The sequence below is a fragment of the Acinonyx jubatus genome, chromosome A1 (assembly GCF_027475565.1).
Source record: "Acinonyx jubatus isolate Ajub_Pintada_27869175 chromosome A1, VMU_Ajub_asm_v1.0, whole genome shotgun sequence".
In the NCBI taxonomy this organism is placed as follows: Eukaryota; Metazoa; Chordata; class Mammalia; order Carnivora; family Felidae; genus Acinonyx; species Acinonyx jubatus.
The window spans coordinates 143238271-143258106 of NC_069380.1; the positions used below are offsets into that span (position 1 = coordinate 143238271).

The 19836-nt window shown below is 34.1% G+C and overlaps 1 protein-coding gene across 14 annotated transcripts in view; it reads right to left on the minus strand.

The window, feature by feature from the left end:
- The window catches only part of SSBP2 (single stranded DNA binding protein 2), a 309255-nt gene that overhangs the window by 63854 nt on the left and 225565 nt on the right, over nt 1-19836 (minus strand). For 13 of the 14 annotated variants that reach the window (XM_053224507.1, XM_027038998.2, XM_027038986.2 and 10 more), the window contains one exon: nt 4905-4964. In XM_053224507.1, coding sequence (XP_053080482.1) covers nt 4905-4964 — 60 coding nt within the window. Of the gene's footprint in view, nt 1-4904; nt 4965-16564; nt 18754-19836 lie in introns of those variants that run through there. The other variant, XM_053224502.1, reaches the window with a different exon arrangement.

The following is a 19836-nucleotide window of genomic DNA, read 5'->3' on the forward strand; positions in this document are numbered from 1 at the left end:
AGCATTTACTATGTAAAGTTTTCTTGGTTTGGGAAGGAGAAAGAAGTTTATTTTGTTCCAGACATTTTGAATTTGTTAATTTCCTGTGTCTTACAAAGGTAGGAATTGGAAAGGGTATATATCTCAGGATACACTCATAATTCAAAGTTATAAGGAAAATAGGTTTTTAAATGTGTTTCAATGGATTTCAAATAATAATTTAAATACATTAATAGTGTAATTATCATAACAACAAAGAAATAATATCTCAATGACAGAAAGGAATATTTTGAACTGGCCAAAAAAACTATACTTTATTAAGTATTTATATTAGACAGGTGCAACATTTAATTTTTATAGCTAAAGATTTACTATGGTCATCCTTACAATTGCAGCTAGAAGACTACTATTATTTACTCAAGGTACAACATACTTTGCCTTGTGCAGCTGAGGTCTTTCTTATGTTCTTACACTGATATCATTAAACAAAAGTAGGATTTTGTATATGGAAAATTTTACCAAGATAAAACTATTGGGAAAAGCCATGCTAAATGGCATTTATCCTGAAAATAGAACACAAAGTGCATTTTAAAATATAGATACCTTGTTATACAGGAAATGTATAATTTATTTTCAGTATCTGAGAAAACATCCCAACAATTTTTTTCTGTTCAAATGCCTGTTGATAGTTTCTCTATGAAAAGTGATGAAGAAAAGTCTTTTTTTAAAAGATTTGCCTATCCTTAGCATATATTATGTTTTTCTTTTCATCATGTAAGAACTATATATTCAATATTAATGGAGAATAATCTTATATATTGAATAACTAAAAGAATAAAACATCTATACTTTTATCTATGTACAAAATTAACTAGTAATATCTTCTAATCACAAATGAAATACTTTTTCAATGCAAACTTTAAAAATGAAGAAATAGGGGCACCTGGGTGGCTCAGTCAGTTAAGCATCTGACTTCAGCTCAGGTCATGATCTTGCAGTCTGTGAGTTCAGCTCCCATGTTGGGCTCTGTGTGGACAGCTCAGAGCCTGGAGCCTGCTTTAGTTTTTGTCTGTCTCCCTTTGCCCCTTCCCCGCTCACTCTCTGTCTGTCTCTCTCAAAAATAAATAAATATTAAAAAATTTTTTTAAATAAAAATATGCAGAAATAAACAAAGAAAGCACTCATAATTCTACTATCCAGAAATAAAGGACATATCTTGATAATCTTTGACAAATGTGTGTGTGTGTGTGTGTGTGTGTGTGTGTGTGTGTGTCTGTGTATGATGAGTGGGGGAAACTGAGTTTGTATAGTGATAAAGAAAAGGTGATATACTACATGACCATTATGCCTTCTTTACAGTTGGTAATAGATCATTAACATTTTATCATATCAATAAGTGTAATTCTATAATATGCTTTTTAATAGCTGCATATTATTTCACCATTTGGATATACCATAATTTAACTATTCATCTGCTAATGGAGAAATACCTTTGAGACTTTCAATAGAATAGTCAGACGCACTGTGTTTTTAGAATACCAAATCAGCTTTGGAATATAAAATGGTCAACAGCATTAACTATGTCACATACCTGTTTACAGAGTTTCAGGAATGGTCAAAAATAGAGTATAAACTCAAAATTCTATAGGATCAATAAATCAATAGTTTATGCTTGGTATCATTAACAGTCTCTGTATTCTGGCTGCCTTGGTTCCCTCAGCACAGTGTTCAATAAACATTATGAATTTTTCTGGTTAAACGTTTTACCTAAGAGAAGGATAAAGACTTGTTCTATTCCAGGTTACAGATGCTTCAACACCAATGATCTCTTCCGATGGTTGAACCAATTCCAATGTAAAACTGTATAGTCAAATATACTTTTTGGACTTAATTTCTATGTTTCATATGTTTTAATATGTATTTATTCTTTACAACATTGCATATGCTTATCATTTTACTTTTCTACCATCATTTTATTATTATTATTTAAAAAATTTTTCTTAAAGTTTATTTGTTTGAGAGAGCCAGAGAGTGAGCAGGGGAGAGGCAGCTAGAGAGGAAAAGAGACAGAATACCAAGCAGGGTCCACACTGCCAGTGCAGAGTGTAATGAGGGGCTCGAACTCATGAACCGCAAGATCATGACATGAGCCAAAACCAAGAGTTAGACACTTAACCAACTGAGCCACCAGGTGCCCCACTTTTCTTCCATCATTTTAGAGACCATTACCCCTTCTTGTATTTTTTTTTCCTTTGGCAGAGTGATATTATAACAAGTTCCAAATACCCTGTACTATAAATATATATACAGTATAAACCGTTGTGAAGTTACTTGAGAACCATTAAAACCATCTCAGGAGAATTCAAGTGAAAATCTACAGTCTAGAGGCACCTGGCTGGCTCATTTGGTGGGGTGTGTGACTCTTGACCTTGGGCTTGTGGGTTTGAGGCCCGTGTTAGGTGTAGAGATTGCTTAAAAATAAAATCTTAAAAAAAATCTATAGTCTAATCATTAGTAGTTATAAATTCTGAAGAATCTGTTTATTAAAGGAATATCTTTTACATATTCAAAATGACTAGCCAACACCATTGAAGAATATTTCACTTTTTATTTTCTTAGATATAATCTATCAATAAAACAAATTTTAATTAGTTTATGATCATTTTAAATGAAGATGAAATAAAAAACATATTTGTGTTGTTTTTATATGCAACATTCCAATTAATCACCAAATATAGTTTTTCTGATTCTACGTTAGTGACTATGTAAAGAAATTGAAGAAACATTCTGTTGCTTGGAAAGGTCATGCTCCTAACTAGGTTCAACATTTTGTAAAACATTATGTTTACACTATTAACACAATTAATTTGATCAGAAAATTCTTTTTAAAATAGTATAAATGTAAAATTATAAATTTGAAAGATAGATGTTTGAATTAATAAAGTTTAACTATATAAATGTGGGGGGGGTGAGTAGACAAAAAAGAGCCACTCAGATATGAGTACAATTATTTTAAAAAACACTTAGGTAAAGACTTTAAGATTCTTGAGGAAAAAGAGCCTGTATGATAATTCTTTATTATCTTTAAATTTTTAAAACATTTTTATAAATCCAAAAGCAACCTATACTTGTTCTTAAAAACAAATTCAGTCTAGGTTTACAATTCCATAACTTATTCCTCTTTCACAAAGTATGTTTTTCATTATATAAGTCTCTGTACATATGGAACCTAGCATTGTATGTTAGACATGGCAGGCATTTCAACAATGTCAAATGGATGCGAAAGCAATAATCCCTTAAGAATTTCTTATTGATACAGAATATATGAAGTCAAAATTTCTGATAACATACTTGGTACAAGAAATTCACGTTTCCCTAATTCACATTTTCAAGGAACCTCTTAGATCTATATAACATACAAAGCTATGGATGGGATGTCTGAAACATTATGAAGACCCCAATGAAAGATACAACTTTCCATCCTTTAGAAGGAAATTTAAAAGATTCGGGCACCTATATAAGGGGATTTGACTGTCAATATACATAGGTTCACCCACAGAGAAAATAAAATCTCCATATGTTAGAACACTTGGCATCTGTGCATTTCCTTTTCCTATTTCATGCCGTGTTTCCCTGGCCCTATGTACTGAATGCAGATTCAGTCTGAAGGAAAAAACTCCTCCAGCTGCTAATGTGAGGCCTCCCAGCACTATAACCATGAGATCATCCAGCACCACTGCCTGCTTCAAGTTCTCCCTTGGGGGTGGATGTGGGTGCTGGCACTCCTTGCTGTGCACTAAAAGCAGAAAAAAAACAGCAAACTGGGACACTTCAAGGACACAGCATAATTTCAGTAAGAGTTAGTAGAGGAGAAGCAGAACTCTGTTGCTATGAAATATGTTAGTAAGCACAACTTGTTGTATTTTTGGTCAGAAAGGAAGTGGAGACAGAAAGAGAGTAAGAATGAAAAAGAATTTTGTGGAATAACAAGGTTTACTTTAGATTGTGGAAAATGCTGAGGTATACAATAACAGAATTAAAGAAAGTAACAAAACAATTATCTTGACATAACTATTTCATAAAATTAGGCATTTAATTTCTTCTTGTGTTATGTAAATGCACACGTTCTGTATCCTGAAACTAAACTATAAACTCCTTTCAAGTAAAAACTGTGCATTATTCTCTTTAGCAAATAAGTATTTATGGTATTGATAAAAGAACTATGTAAGGATAAAAGCTTATGAAATCGCAGAGCTCTAGTAGGTAAAAAAAGTTGGAAGATCTATTGCTAACAATGTATTTATTAATAGATCTAACCCTTCCACAAGCAGGTATTTATATACCCGAGATATCACTATATTTGGGCAAAACTGATGTATTGCAACCATGATGCTGAGAGCATATTATACAAAAATAAACCAAAGTATGTTCATTCTATAGAAAATTTTATTACCATCTTTAAATAAAAGTATTTAGCATTTACCAAAATTACACACACACACACACACACACACACACGCACACACATACATATACAATTAAGTTCAGGGTATAGAGTAGACACTAAGGTTCAACAAACTTTTCTTCTGTAAAGATCCAGATAGTAAATATCTGACTGCTCAAAAATCTGTTACTGCAGTGTAAAGGAAGTCACAGACAATACATGAATGAAAGAGCATGGCTATTTTTCAATAAAACTTTATTTACAAAAACAGTCAGTCAACATATGGACAGTAGTTTGCCAATTTTTGAAATAGATTATATGTTACTAGAAGTAGCATTAAATGGGATAGAGAAAGAAGAATTTAATGTTTTTATAGGTAAGAAATATTCACGAAATTTTTAAGATCTTTATTGAATCTTAAAAACAATAACAATAACAACAACAACAAAACTCAGAAACTTAAGCAGCACACGAATCTTACCTGGTTAGGTATCCTCAATGGGGGCCTTGGACCTCCAGGGTACCGAGGTGACATAAAAGGCTATTGAAGTAAAACAAACAAATAAATAAAACAAAACATAAATGACACAATGTAAAATAGAGATCTGAAAATAAACTGTTTTAAAGAATTGGAGAATTATACAAAACATAAGTCAACTTATTTCCCTATGTGGCTGCTTTCAGTAGAATAAACTCTTTTAAGAAAAATTACCGTCCTATTTTTTCATTTTGTAGAATATCTAGAACATTTTCCAAAGAAAATATAAAAACACCAAAGATGAGTAAAGCTGGGGCTCCTGGGTGGCTTGGTCAGTTAGGTGTCCTACTCTTGATTTCGGCTCAGGTCATGACCTCATGATTTATGAGTTCGAGCCCCTACGAGGCCCTCTGCTTTCAGCGCAAAGTCTGATTCCAAGCCTCTGTCTCCCTCTCTCTCTGCCTCTCCTCCACTAACGCTCTCCCTTTCTCTCAGAAATAAACATTAAAAAAAGATGACTAAAGCAAAAAAAATTTTTAATGTGAATTTTATTAAGATAATGACATTTAATTGGCAAAAAAAGATTAGGAGATTTAGGCAACTGAATCTTAGCAAAGACTTCAGGAACAGACTTATTGACTATATCATTATGTAAATTGGGTTCTGAACATATAGTTTGGACTGAATTATCCAGTTTGGTTATCAATTTCCTTTAATAATTTTAACATTGCCAAATTTTTTACCTTTTTTTTTTTTGGTGGCTTTTTAAAATGGTAAAGAAATTTCTTTTCCATATGTCCTTTGTGGTTAAAAAGAGCTTTGCCTCTCCTTTCTAAAGTGTTTGTTATAATTCAAAATAGATTACAAATTTTAAAGTTGAAATAACTTATTTGCATATTTTAAGCTTAGCAGATTATGAGCTGTGTATTTAAAAGAAAGAAAAAAATGGTCTTATATTAAAACTCAAGGCAGTTTATCTTGTTAGATGAATCAGATCCTGCTAAGATATGTTGACTCCATCCAGTTCAAAAAATGTCTGAAAAATATCCTAAAAATATCATCCCAACAATGAGTGGATGAATATTTTTGATCACTCAGATATGGGCACCAAATTTTTCAAAGTTTATGTGTATCAAATTTTTCAGTGTATTCCTAAAATTATTCAAAATTTCATTTCTATAGAAAAATTCTATAATTTTGTCTACTTACATCACACTATATAATTTATTTAAATTCAAGATTATTACTTCATGTAACATAAGTAAATTATCCATTCTAAATGGTTGCATATCATGAAGTAATATATTAAGAATGAAGTAATATAAACTAAGGATCAATTTAACAAAAGCTTGGGCAAGCCAAATCTTTAGTATTTTACATAATTAAATTCCACATTTATAATGTATTTTCTATAAACATTTTAGAAACTGAACCTGCAGTTCTTGGCTACATTTTAAAAGCAGGGTTATTTTAAGACCTACCCTATGACCCAGCAATAGCACTGCTAGGAATTTACCCAAGGGATACAGGAGTGCTGATGCATAGGGGCACTGGTACCCCAATGTTTATAGCAGCACTCTCAACAATAGCCAAATTATGGAAAGAGCCTAAATGTCCATCAACTGATGAATGGATAAAGAAATTGTGGTTTATATACACAATGGAGTACTACGTGGCAATGAGAAATAATGAAATATGGCCCTTTGTAGCAACGTGGATGGAACTGGAGAGTGTGATGCTAAGTGAAATAAGCCATACAGAGAAAGACAGATACCATATGGTTTCACTCTTATGTGGATCCTGAGAAACTTAACAGAAACCCATGGGGGAGGGGAAGGAAAAAAAAAGAGGTTAGAGTGGAAGAGAGCCAAAGCATAAGAGACTCTTAAAAACTGAGGACAAACTGAGGGTTGATGGGGGGTGGGAGGGAGGAGAGGGTGGGCGATGGGTATTGAGGAGGGCACCTTTTGGGATGAGCACTGGGTGTTGTATGGAAACCAATTTGACAATAAACTTCACTTATTGAAAAAAAATAAAATAAAAGCAGGGTTATTTTAAAAAGCAGCATCTGAAAAATAAAATCCTAACAAGTTAATGCTGTATAGACTACTTCTATAATATCTCTTGGAAGATTTTATTTTAGATAATTTTGACAAGAAATTGTAATTGTTGGAAATAATAATTTCCAACAAGAGGAACTTTAGAGTTAAACAAGCAATTCAGTTTTTTTATTACTGTGTTCTTATATGTTAATCATACAATTATCATATATTCTTACATCCTAATCTTCTATGTTAATCAGGATACTATTTTAAATGGACAGAAATACTGGTTTATTCAGGTATTATTGTCATCTCTGGTGACAAAGTGGGTATTCCAATTTTAACATTTCAATAATGTTAGTTTTCACATATTTGATCAAAGCTGTTTCTCTTTAATCCTTTCTAAACTCTACTCTAAATTGAATTAGTTAGTTAACTATACTGCCAACTAGAAGCTTATCCCAATACTCACACACCGTCTGCTATATTTCTAATCACCCAGTTTCATTTATGGAACTGCCTTTTAAATTCTGGACTAATTTTAAAAACTAGGAAATTAAGTATTGTGTCATTGGTTTTGGAATGTTTGCCTTTCTTTCACAAAGTGATGTTTTATGACATACTCATGAATCCAAAGTTTATCAATTTACTTTTTGAGACATGGAGAAATAAAAATAGGTTACTGATGATTCCTGTCTATTAAATTCACTTTGAAATGGAATACGAGGTAGAAATTATGTTAAAAATATTACTAACTATCAAATACTGAGGAAAAAATTGAGATGTACCTTACTTGAAATAGAGCATTTGAGATTTGCATATTGGTCCAAATGTAAAATGATGTTATAGTGTTAATTTAATGGACTATCTGAAAAGAGGAATTTCTCTCATCAATAGTACTATGAAAAAGTGTCTTTTAATGGGACTGTCATACACTCCTATCTGACTGTGAGGACCCATCAAGAGACTACTGAGGACAGGGAGTGCATGTGGTACCTAGGAACATACAAAACTCTACAGAATGAGACTGGGAGAGAAAAAGATTCTCTCTTTAGTTAATTTAGTTCTTATGCATGCCCTCCTCCTCCAAGTTCAAATTTACAGGTGTTTTTGGAAAAAGAAAAGAAAACCATTTATAAATTCTAATCAATAACAATCCACTTAAAGCAAAAATGACAAAAAAGCTAGATGACATAAAAATCTACTTTTACTTAAAATACAAAGACTGCTATGGGTAGAGTACTTTTGATATCAAATTAGTGCTGTTATAACATAAGCTCTTAATATTCAGATTGATCCTTACCTTAAGTTATCTAGTTAAATACACAGGTCCTCACTTGCCTGCTTGTTGAGACAGAGACACAGCAACTGAACCCCAAAGAGTTTGCATATTAGCAACTGAGAATATTGTAATAATATTTGTACTCCACTATTCAGAAGCCAATTTCCTTGCAAATACAATTCAAGATATGAAAACAAGTTTAAATTATTGATATAAGAGATTGCCTACTGATACTATAGAGTATATCTACTGACAGACATGTTAGTACTCTCTGCATTAATAGCCTGGGAAGAACAGGTTTTTGAAAAGAATTTTTGGCTATGAAATACTCTTTTACTTGGGGGAGAAAGTTTTTTTTTTTTAAATAGTTTGTGCATTAAGATATTTGCTTGAAGATGTCATGATGGTGAATCAATATTTTAAATGGAAAAAGTCTTTATCTACAAAAGGCTATTTATAAGGTGTGTGAAAAAAACATTTGGGAGTCAGGGGACTGGGTTCTAGTTTTGTAGTAACACTAATTAGCAGAGGGGCCCTGAGCTAAAAAATCTTCGGCCTTTAATTTTCTCCATCTTAAATGAGAGAGTTGGACTAGACAATCTCTAAAGTCCCATAGAAAATTAAAAAGAAAAACAAAACTCCATTATTCTGTTATTTCCAGCATTACCCTTAAGTATACAGATTTCTACATTGCAAATAGCTACAAATATTTGAAATGTGTAGGGGTGGGATGGGCACAACTCACAAACCATCTTCATCAAGGAGCTGGAGAAACTTATTCCTATGCTTTCCAGAGAAAAGGAAAACATAAAGAAAAAAAAATACTCCAACAGACAAGGATGCATTTGGTTCCGATCAAAGGCCCATTGGAAGAATAAAAAAAATTCAACTTATCAATTAAAAAGTATACTAGTGATTCTTTTATTCAACAAATATATATTAAATACCTACAAAAGCAGTAATGGAGTAAGTCATTGGACATATGAGTGAACAAAGCAGATGAAGACCACTGCTCTCGGATTAGAATTTTTAAGGTTCTACTATTATAATTAGTGGGAAAAACAATTTTCTGGAAAAATTGTTTTCTCTATTAGTCCACTAATTTAAAGAAATAGAATGTTCTCTTCACCAAATGGCAAGTACCAGTGAAAACCCGCAAAAAATAGTATTTCAATCTGGTGCCTTCACTCAGAAGTCATATTACATCATCCTTACTTGATAGAACATGCAGTGCTATGAGTGAATGAAAGTCAAGGCTATGCTTTTAAAAAGTTTTCCAAATTAGGCAAAACTCACGCAGTCAGGTTCTTTATAACACAAGATAAAATGAGTACCACTGTTAGTATTCTGACATGTGGAAACTACATTTCCATAAAGGCATAAACTCTCCTTTCTACATGTTTCAGCCATCTTCCCAGAAAGAATGCAATAACTCAAAGTAAAAGGAATAAAAGCATGCATGCACAAATCCAAAAAATCAATAAAATTTGGTGACTAAGAGAATAGGAACAAAACAAAACAAAACAAAAACAACCCTCCAATAGAAATACCAACCAAGTGTCCAGTTCATTTCCCCTAAGTAAAGATCATACCATTTAGAATCAGAATTTATTCCAGAATGAATGTCACTCAATCTTAAAGGATTTCTATTATCCATTATATCAAGAATTATTCATGGAATTTTAAACTTCTGCTTCCCTAAAAGAGAGTTTTTCCTTTATTCTTTGCCCTTTCTGGTAGTGGAGGGTAGTCTGCCTCTCTTATTTGATGTTTCATAAACCCTAGTGCTCTATCACAATTCCTTAAGAATTAGAAGAAACCAGCTCTTTCTCTTTCCTCGTACTACCTGGAAGTTAGATTGCTCAGTCTGATTCTTTGCTTCTCTGAAGGTGCCAAGTGTCCCCAATGGAATTGTTTTATTTACCTGTCCTGAAATTACAGGTGCTAAGAACCACTTAAGCCCTAAGTTCTTTTAGTATATATACGGTAAGGGGTGTCTGGGTGGCTCAGTTGGTTAAGCGTCCGACTCGTGATTTGGGCTCAGGTCATGATCTCACAGTTTGTGAAACTGAACCTAGAAATAAGCTCTGTGCTGACAGAATGGAGTCTGCCTAGGTTTCTCTCTCCCCTATCTCTCTGCCCCTCCTCGCTTGTAAACATGTGCTCTCTTTCTCTCTCTCTCTCAACACAAACACTTAAAAATATTTGTTTATTTTTTGAGTATAGTTTTAAACGTATTTGAGCATAGTTGACATACAATGCTACATTAGTTTCAGGTGTACAACACAGTGATTCAACACGTTTATACATCATATTGTGCTCACAAGTGCAACTACCATCTGCCACTATCATATTTTCTTTAAAAATTTTTTTTAATGTTTATTTTTGAGAGAGACAGAGTGTGAGTGGGGGAGGGGCAGAGAAAGAGAGAGAGACAGAATCTGAGCTGTCAGCACAGAGCCCGACGTGGTGCTCGAACTCACCAACTGTGAGATCATGACCTGAGCCGAAGTTGGACGTTTAACCGACTGAGCCACCCAGGCACCCCTCACCATAATATTTTCTAATATTTTAATAGTTTTTAGAAAACATAAATATGACTTTTCAACACTAGAATATTCTCTCCTTCTTGAGATTACCATGTATTCTTTCTCTGTCAAGTAAATTTCTAGTAATCCCCCAAGGGTCTGTTTAAAAATCAAGACTTTCCTTCTATTTCTTCAGCACTTTGTTCACACCATCATCATACAGGATTCCGTACACTGTAGTATAATGTGTGCCCTGGTGTGAAGGAAATCCACTTCAGAGGAAAGAACACAAAACCATAGCAGAGCAAGTCATTATCTTAATGCTAGGGAAATTAATCCATAAAATAAAACTGGTATTCACAAGAATCCTTAAAATTGAGGTGGCAATAGATAAATCACCTTATATCTTATTTTAAATATTTCAGAATGGCTTTAGAAACTCTTTAAATATTAGCCTTTGAGAATAAACTGATAATAAAGAACATTTAAAATCATTAAAAATGAGTGTCTTTAAAATCCCACTTAAGCATTCTCTGTGTACCATTTATATACTATATATACTACATACTTGTATATTCTTTATACAATTTTTCTATATACTATATTTTATTTTCAAACCACAATTTACAAAAAATCAGTGACAAAGGGAAGATAATACTGATTTCTTTAGAATGGACAAACATAACATTTAGAACAAGAATTAGAAGAAACCAGCTCTTTCTCTTTCCTCATATTACCTGGAAGTTAGATTGCTCTTTTGAAGATTGTTCTAAAACATACAATTTTACAGGACTTACCTAACATAAAATAACTGAAATTTTTTAGGACAAAATTATTCATGTAAGATTTGCTTATAATTTTGAAAGAAATAGTATCTTTTTAAAATACAAAGAAACAATTACCAAGTTTAAGAAAATATGAACTTAAAAATATTTAAAAAATGAATACTCAGTGACTTCTTCACAAAATTACTCAATGGAAGTTTTATAAGCTTTCTATTGTACAATTATAATAAAATCTGACTTATCAAATTTTATTTGAATGTAACTTTTTGACACATTTTATAGCACAAAGTTGTACTTTTTAGAGTTTACTAGATCAGCCTCCTTACTCTGTAAAGAAAACCAAAGACGTAATTTTTTACCTGCCATTTTAGTTTTCTTACAGAGAAAACAGTTCCAGTAATACCTTTACAGAATGAAGGCAGGTACACATACAAACGGGGGACCATAAATAAACTGCCTGACTTGGCACTTTCTCCTTGGCCCCCCAGCAATGGTGCTACCATTCACTTAATGCAGAATTCTTTACCCTTGCTAGTTACCACTCAACCAGGAAAAGCTGAAAAGGCAGTGGTATTTCAGGTAAGTAAGTTTATTTGCATACAAAGCACTAATTAGCATGTGCTCTTGATTCACCGAACCAAAAGCAATGCAACAATTGAAATAAAATAAATTTAGTAACCTCTAGCTCTCTTAAATACTTTCGGTAGGGTTTTGATAATATATGTTGTCTTGACTGCACTTATTAATGTTTTTAAGTCACATGCCAAAAGGGAATAGAAGATGAGTGGGGAATGGTGATAAATGGATGTGGAATGATTAGAAGTGTATCACCATTATAATCAAACTGTTCATTATAATATGATAACTTATAGTGAGGTTCATGAGAAAGGAAAGGAAGCAGTTAGCACATTCTAAGAGAGAATGCACAGAGCTGCATTCAGTAAATATTTGGTTGGTTCCATAGCTGGTTCATTGACTAAAAGAATGAACAACTTTGATGGAAGACTAAAAACCAGCACAAAATAAAGTTTCGTTCCCTTGTGTAAAATCTCCCCTGACCAATGTGTCTTGTTAAAAATAGATAATATTGGGGCACCTAGGTGGCTCAGTTGGTTAAGCATCCAACTTTGGCTCAGGTCATGATCCCGCAGTGCATGAGTTCAAGCCCCACGTTGGTCTCTGTGCTGACAGCTCAGAGCCTGGAGCCTGCTTTGCATTCTGTGTTTCCCTCTCTCTCTGCCCCTCCCCTGCTCTCTCTCTCTCTCTCTTAAAAATAAATAAACATTAAAAAAATTTTTTTAAATACACAATATCTATTGACAATGTAAACAGTAAGCCACAGTATTAGCACAGTATATCTGCTTTGTCTAGTGAGAACATAGTTATAAATTAGAGGGGAGAATTCTGCTTGATTAAGTAGGATAATTTATATTTTCCAGAGGACAGGTAAGGAGCAAAGTGTTGACCCCAACAAGATACTACATTATAATTACAATATCCCTATCAACATCTAAGAGAATTTATAATTTAGATGACTAATAAGGCCTTTTACTCCCTCCTATCACTTTCGGGTTTCTTTTACTGTTTCTGGGTGTCAGGGTTAAAAATAATGTTTCTTAGTTTTATAGACTAGCAGTATTTAGTTGCCAGTTTTTGGTATAAAAGGATATCAGGTTAACTTACATACGATTTGGCAAGACAAACAAAACAGAACAAAACTGTGGTGACTTAATTGAACTTTTCCTGAAGCTCAGACCAGCCCTGAGAACTGCTAACAATTCATTTGCAGTTCATTTTTCAGCTGTCTCATACAGTGCTGTGTTTACACAGGGAACCTTACCTCCTCTTTCTAGACTGAAATATATTCAAAGAGTGATAATCCTCAGGTCTCAGAAACAACATGGTTAAGCATACAGATTTTTTTCCCACTAAGGAAAAGCTCAGCATTTGAGTAAGAACATTTAACATTCTACCTTCTTAATATCATATTGTTTTTAGCACATAACCATTAGTCCAAAAATCTGTAAGAAAATGGTTATTTGCCAAGGAGTAATTTGCTTCTATCACTATTTAGGCAATAACAAAAGACGCAAAGTTACATATAGACAGAAAAAATATTATATTAATTACATAAAGATCAAATATGTAGCTCACTTGGTCCTGTGAAGATATGGCTTTAGACAGATTTAATCTTTCTTCTTCTATTTTTAATGCACTGTTTTAAGCATACAAAGGGAATAACACACAATTTTATGACATGAAAATTATTCTAGAATCTTTCAAGGAAAAAACTTCTCTGAAACAAAACTTTTAGAAATGATAAATAAAGTAGGTTATAATTATTTTTTATACTTCTGGAAAGGTAGTAAAAAATATGTTCACTATACTATTTTATCCAAAGAATAAACATTCTTTTAAACACTTAATATTACTTTTTACTCATTCTGTGTCTATTTTTTAATTAATTTAGTTCTCTTTACTGTATACAACTTTCCTATGTAGATTTCTCTACTTTGCTATTCCATATTTCACTTACAAGTAAATCTCTATCTTTTTTTTAAGTTCATTTATTTTTGAGAGAGGGAGTGAGACAGCATGGAAGGGGCAGAAAGAGAAAGAATCCCAAGCAGGATCCTCACCATCTGCACAGGAGCCCAGCGTGGGGCTGGAACTCATGATCTCATGGGTCTCAGGAACCATGAGATTATGACCTGAGCCAATATTAAGGGTCTGACACTTAACTGACTCAGAAGTAAATTTTTATCTTAATTCTAACTTTCCTAAAGTCATGAGCTATCAATAATAAATAATACTGAGATTATTATTTTGAATAACCATTAGGGTTGTGACTTCTGTATTTCACTACAGCCATCTTTCATATAGTAAAACTGTTCACATATTTCAATTCTTATAATTCCATGAGATGCTTCATGAGTTTTCTGTAGAAAAGTAATGAAGCATAAATTATACATCAAATGAATTTCGTCAAAGTTACTTTACAATTCATATATCTTAATTTGTTTAGTTTCTTTTCTGTTTTCCATAAAAACCTCCATCAGACATTACTGACACCCCAGTGGATAAGATACTCTTGATTAACACATTTTAATTCCAACCAGTATTAAACTAATTTAGCTCACAAAATGACATACTTGTGCTAGCGCATTCTGCTGATAAGCATAAATATGTAGCTTATCTCCCATACATCTTAGATATTCTATCATCATCAACACTTAATTAAAATAACTCATATAAAATAACTGTAAAGTATTACCAGATCCAGTTTTCTAGATGCTATTTTGGCAAGGCTAATCCAATTCAGCACAGAATTATAAGCAGGTTGATTCTTTTAATATGGATTTAGTCTAAGCATAAAAATTGCTCACTTACATTATGGGCCTTTTCAAGAAGATGAGACTATTTTTCAACCCTTCATTACCTATGTTAGAGGTGTGTGGCAATGGACTTCTGGATTCTGAAAGGGGACCATGCTGTCTGCTGGTCTATAAAAGTTTGACAACATTTTACAAAAAACTTTAATAATTTGTTTTAGATCAGTTTATATTCACAAATACATACAGACACACTTTTGTGTGTGTGTGTGTGTGTGTGTGTGTGTGTGTGTGTGTGTCTGTGAGGCAAGTGGCTGGAGTCCTACATAAGCTAAATCTGGCTCTGTACTGCCTCTTGCTACAAACTAAAGTCCCTGACAGATCAACCCATATTAGTATATTTAAAAAATGACACTATGGGTATGAAAATACATATTTATATGTATATAAATTTAGGATTTATAATTTAGGATAAAGTATCACACTGACTCCATCAAAAAAGAAGCTAAAGCAATCATTTCTCAAAACCACTCATAGTTTTTCATTGAAGAATGCCAAAGGATTCCCTTCTTCCTTTCCCCTATTTTATATTCATACTTACAGGTAAATTTGCTTCACATGACAGTATAGGAGAGAGGTACTTTAATGTACCTTAATGTAGCATTGTGAAAGAAAGAAAGAAAGAAAGAAAGAAAGAAAGAAAGAAAGAAAGAAAGGAAGGAAGGAAGGAAGGAGGGAAGGAAGGAAGGAAGGAAGAGGAAAGAAATTAGCTAGTTCGTTCTTATTCTTCTGATAATATGGTAGGGACATTTCCACTGATCAAGCAGTAGTCTTTTCAAATTCTCAAGTAGCAGTAACAGTGTTTGTTAAACAAACTGACCTATAACCTTGGTCTTCTAATACAAGTGGTGAATTATATATATATATTTGCTTTCTTTAAAAATGAAATGAGGGGTGCCTGGGTGGCGCAGTCGGTTAAGCGTCCGACTTCAGCCAGGTCACGATCTCGCGGTCCGTGAGTTCGAGCCCCGCGTCGGGCTCTGGGCTGATGGCTCAGAGCCTGGAGCCTGTTTCCAATTCTGTGTTTCCCTCTCTCTCTCTGCCCCTCCCCCGTTCATGCTCTCTCTCTGTCCCAAAAATAAATAAAAATCGTTGAAAAAAATAAAAATGAAATGATACTCTCATATTCACTTGGTTACTTACCTATAAACATAAAATCTCTATTCTCAATTCATGTCTAAACTATTTGAAATAGTCTTTCTACACAACAGGTTTTTACAGAAATTGTTAATGCATCAGAAAGTCTGTTTTGAAACTAGAGCTTACTAATTTGACTAATGCTAAAATCTATAGAAATAAGCACTATGAGAAAATTCAAACTACACAAAGTTTTTTCTCCATCTCCAATTTAAAATATACATTTTTATGTACAAGCCTTATATAGATATATGTACACAAAAGTGATAAGACAAATTCAACTGGAAAATATATTTACTGATGCCAAAGTATCTACAATCTATTATAAAATATTAAAATGACAGATAACAGGTAGCATTCACATTTGCAAGCACTGCAAACAATTAATTCTATTTTACTTTCTCTGAAAAGCATCCTACTGCTCCGATTAGTCTATTCCCTGGCATTCTATCTTCGACTCAAGATTACACCAGCTTGCTGGGGGTAATGGATGATACCTCGCAATAGCCTATATGCTCTTCTCACAGGCACCAGCAGAGCTGTTTTCTTTGTTCCTCGGCAGGGATGAACAGTTTATAATAGCCAACACTTCACTCCCAGCAGCATTTCTTTGGCCTCCCGACTTCTCGCTCTAACTACAGCATCATCTCTTGCTTTCCCTTTAGAGCAAAACTCAATGTTAGGCACACTTGCTGTCTCCCCTTTCTCTCTTCCCACTTTATCCTGAATCTACTTTTAGCAGGCTTTCATGCTCATCACTACACTGAAACTGGCCTTATCAAGGCCACAAATTACCTATTTGTTAAAATTCAATGGTCAATTGTCAGTCTTCAACTAATTTAAACTATCAGTAGCATTTGGCACAGCTGAATATTCCTCCCCTTGAAACATTTTCTCCATGTGGCTTCCAGGATACCACATTACCTGGTTTTCTTATCTCTTGGCCTGCTCCTTCTCATTTTTCTTCACTGCTCCCTCCTCATCTCCCCGGCTTCTTGACGTTAGAGTGCACTAGGTCCACTGTAGACCTTCTTGTCTCCATCTATACTATCTTGGTGTTCTCTTCCAGGCTCAGAGCTCTAAATATTATCCACATGCTAATAACTCCTAAATGACTCTAGCCCAAGCCTGAACCATAAAACTTCAGACTGATATTGTGTTCCCTACTCAACATCTCCTGAATCTCTAATAGCCATCTTAGTCTTAACAAGTTCAAAATTAAGTTTCAGGTATTCTCCCTCATACCTCCTCTTGAAGTTTGATTTACATCAGTAAATGTCAACTCCATTCTTCCATATGAGTAGGTCAAAAGCCTTGTAGTCACCCTTGTAGTCTTTTTCTCTCACAACACATATCCAAACAATCACCACTATCTGTTGGCTCAAGCTTGAAAATATATCTGGAATCCAACCACTTCTCACCACTCTTACTACCTTAGTCCAGAACATAGCAATCTCCCTGTAGTCTCCCCATTTCCCCCCTTCCCTCCTATAGACTAATCTCAACAGAGCAGCCAGAATAAGACTGTTAAAACCCTCCACTCAGAGTAAAGCCCAAAATTCCTATAATGACCTTATATATCTGACCACCTTATCCAAAACTTTGGCAATAATGCCTATTTTCCTTTTAGGTTTCATTTTTCTCCCTCATTATCACAATCTAATATATCATATTTAAAAAAAATAATTATTTTGTTACTGTTTCCTTTAATAGACTTTAAGTTCTATGCGGACAGGGATTTCTATTTATCTTTTCTTTTCTTTCTTTCTTTCTTTTTTTTTTTTAATTCATAAGGGCGCAGGTGGCCCAAGGTCAGGGCTCTGCAGCTGGCCCTGGTACAGCACTCAGCCTCACAGGCCCCAGTCCTGTCTCTAGGAGCCCACCTCTCACTGAGCTGTGTACCTGCAGCCTCAGTCCCTCATCCTTCACCCCTGCCACCAACTTCCTTGAGTTGTAGTAAATGTTTGCTGCTATATGTCATCAGCCATCTTTGCCAGTAGTTCTGAAATTTTAGTTTGTAAGACTCATCTGTTCAAAACAAACAAACAGCAACAAAACCACAAAAGGTTTCCAGCTCCACTTCTCCCCATCCCCAAGGATTCTGACACACTGGAAGCTGGGGAGGCTCCAGGACTCTCTTGTGAGTACTACAAAGAACACACTTGGAAGAACACTGTTCTTAGTCTTTACCTTTTAGGTTTCTTACAAGCTATCTAGTGGTGACCATATTCAGATGGAATAGGAGTGGGCAATTTTGGCTTACCCACTACATGTGGCCCACCACTTGTTTTTGTAGATAAAGTTTCCCTGAACAGTTTCGCTACACAGTGTCCATGGCTGCTTTTACGTTACAAGGACACTACAACAACAGAGCTAAGTAGTTGTGACTTCGAAGCCTCCAAAGGCTAAAATATTTACTATCTGGCTTTTTACAGAAAAAATCTTTCAACTCCTTATATAGCGATACATTATTTCAGAACACCACCTAGTGAGAAGCTACCTTTTAAAAAGGCTGAAGGCATCCTAATGTATAGTTAAGACAAATCTATCCCACCCATAGAGGGGATTTATAATATATTTAATAACCTATTCTTCTCTTTAATTCCCCAAAGAATGGTGACCATTTTGTTTCTGTAACCAACATTAAATAAAAAACTAAAATTGTTATAAACTGCCTTTGTATATTTGCAATTTGCTATATATCCTCGCCCCCCCGCAACACACACCAAAGTAGCTATAATAAAAACTGAAGCACTCCAGGAAAGATTTTCAATAATGAGATCTTTTCAAAAGAAAAATCGTCATCTCAAATTAGCTGAAAAACAGATAAGCTATCACAGATGTAACTTTAAAATATGACGTTTTATTGCTTCACACAAAATATCCTGACATCTTTAGCCAGCAGAAAGGGCATTAAAGCGAAAGGAAAACCAACATTGGTCTAGGATAGCCAAGTTAACTTTTTCCTAAATATTCATTTTGGTAAATAAACCCAAACAGTAGGGTTTCTAACAGGAAACAGTTTCATTCCTAACTAGAAACCCATGGATTAACTCTGAAGCCCTGATACACTCTTCTTTGCTCTCTGTTCATCTAGTTACTGCTATAGGATCCTCAGTTGTTTGAAACTGTGATTTAAAAAAAAAGCTTACTTGGTTACTCAAGCTGAGCAGTTTTAATTTGTTCTAATAGTTGAGGCCAGAACAAGTTGCCATTACCTGGTCTATTACCACAACTGCAGGAAAGCATTATCAAAGCCAGCAGCTACTAGACACCTTTATTTTTTTAGGCTCCTTTTATCTTTGTATTAGAGAAAGACTTGTTTTAGTTTTGATGTTTAGAATCTCTGTTCTTTAAAGATTCAAAATTGTGTTTTAAAAATAAAATTAAACTTAATTTTTATGTCTTGACTTTTGGTAAATAAGCAACCTTCCCACTTCCACGCTCCAAATCCCAGTGTATTTAGTTATGAAAAATACTATTTTTATTTAAAAAAATTTTTTTTCAACGTTTATTTATTTTTGGGACAGAGAGAGACAGAGCATGAACGGGGGAGGGGCAGAGAGAGAGGGAGACACAGAATCGGAAACAGGCTCCAGGCTCTGAGCCATCAGCCCAGAGCCTGACGCGGGGCTCGAACTCATGGACCGCGAGATCGTGACCTGGCTGAAGTCGGACGCTTAACCCACTGCGCCACCCAGGCGCCCCGAAAAATACTATTTTTAATATTTGGATTTTTAAACTATATATACTGGAAATGTTAGGTGTT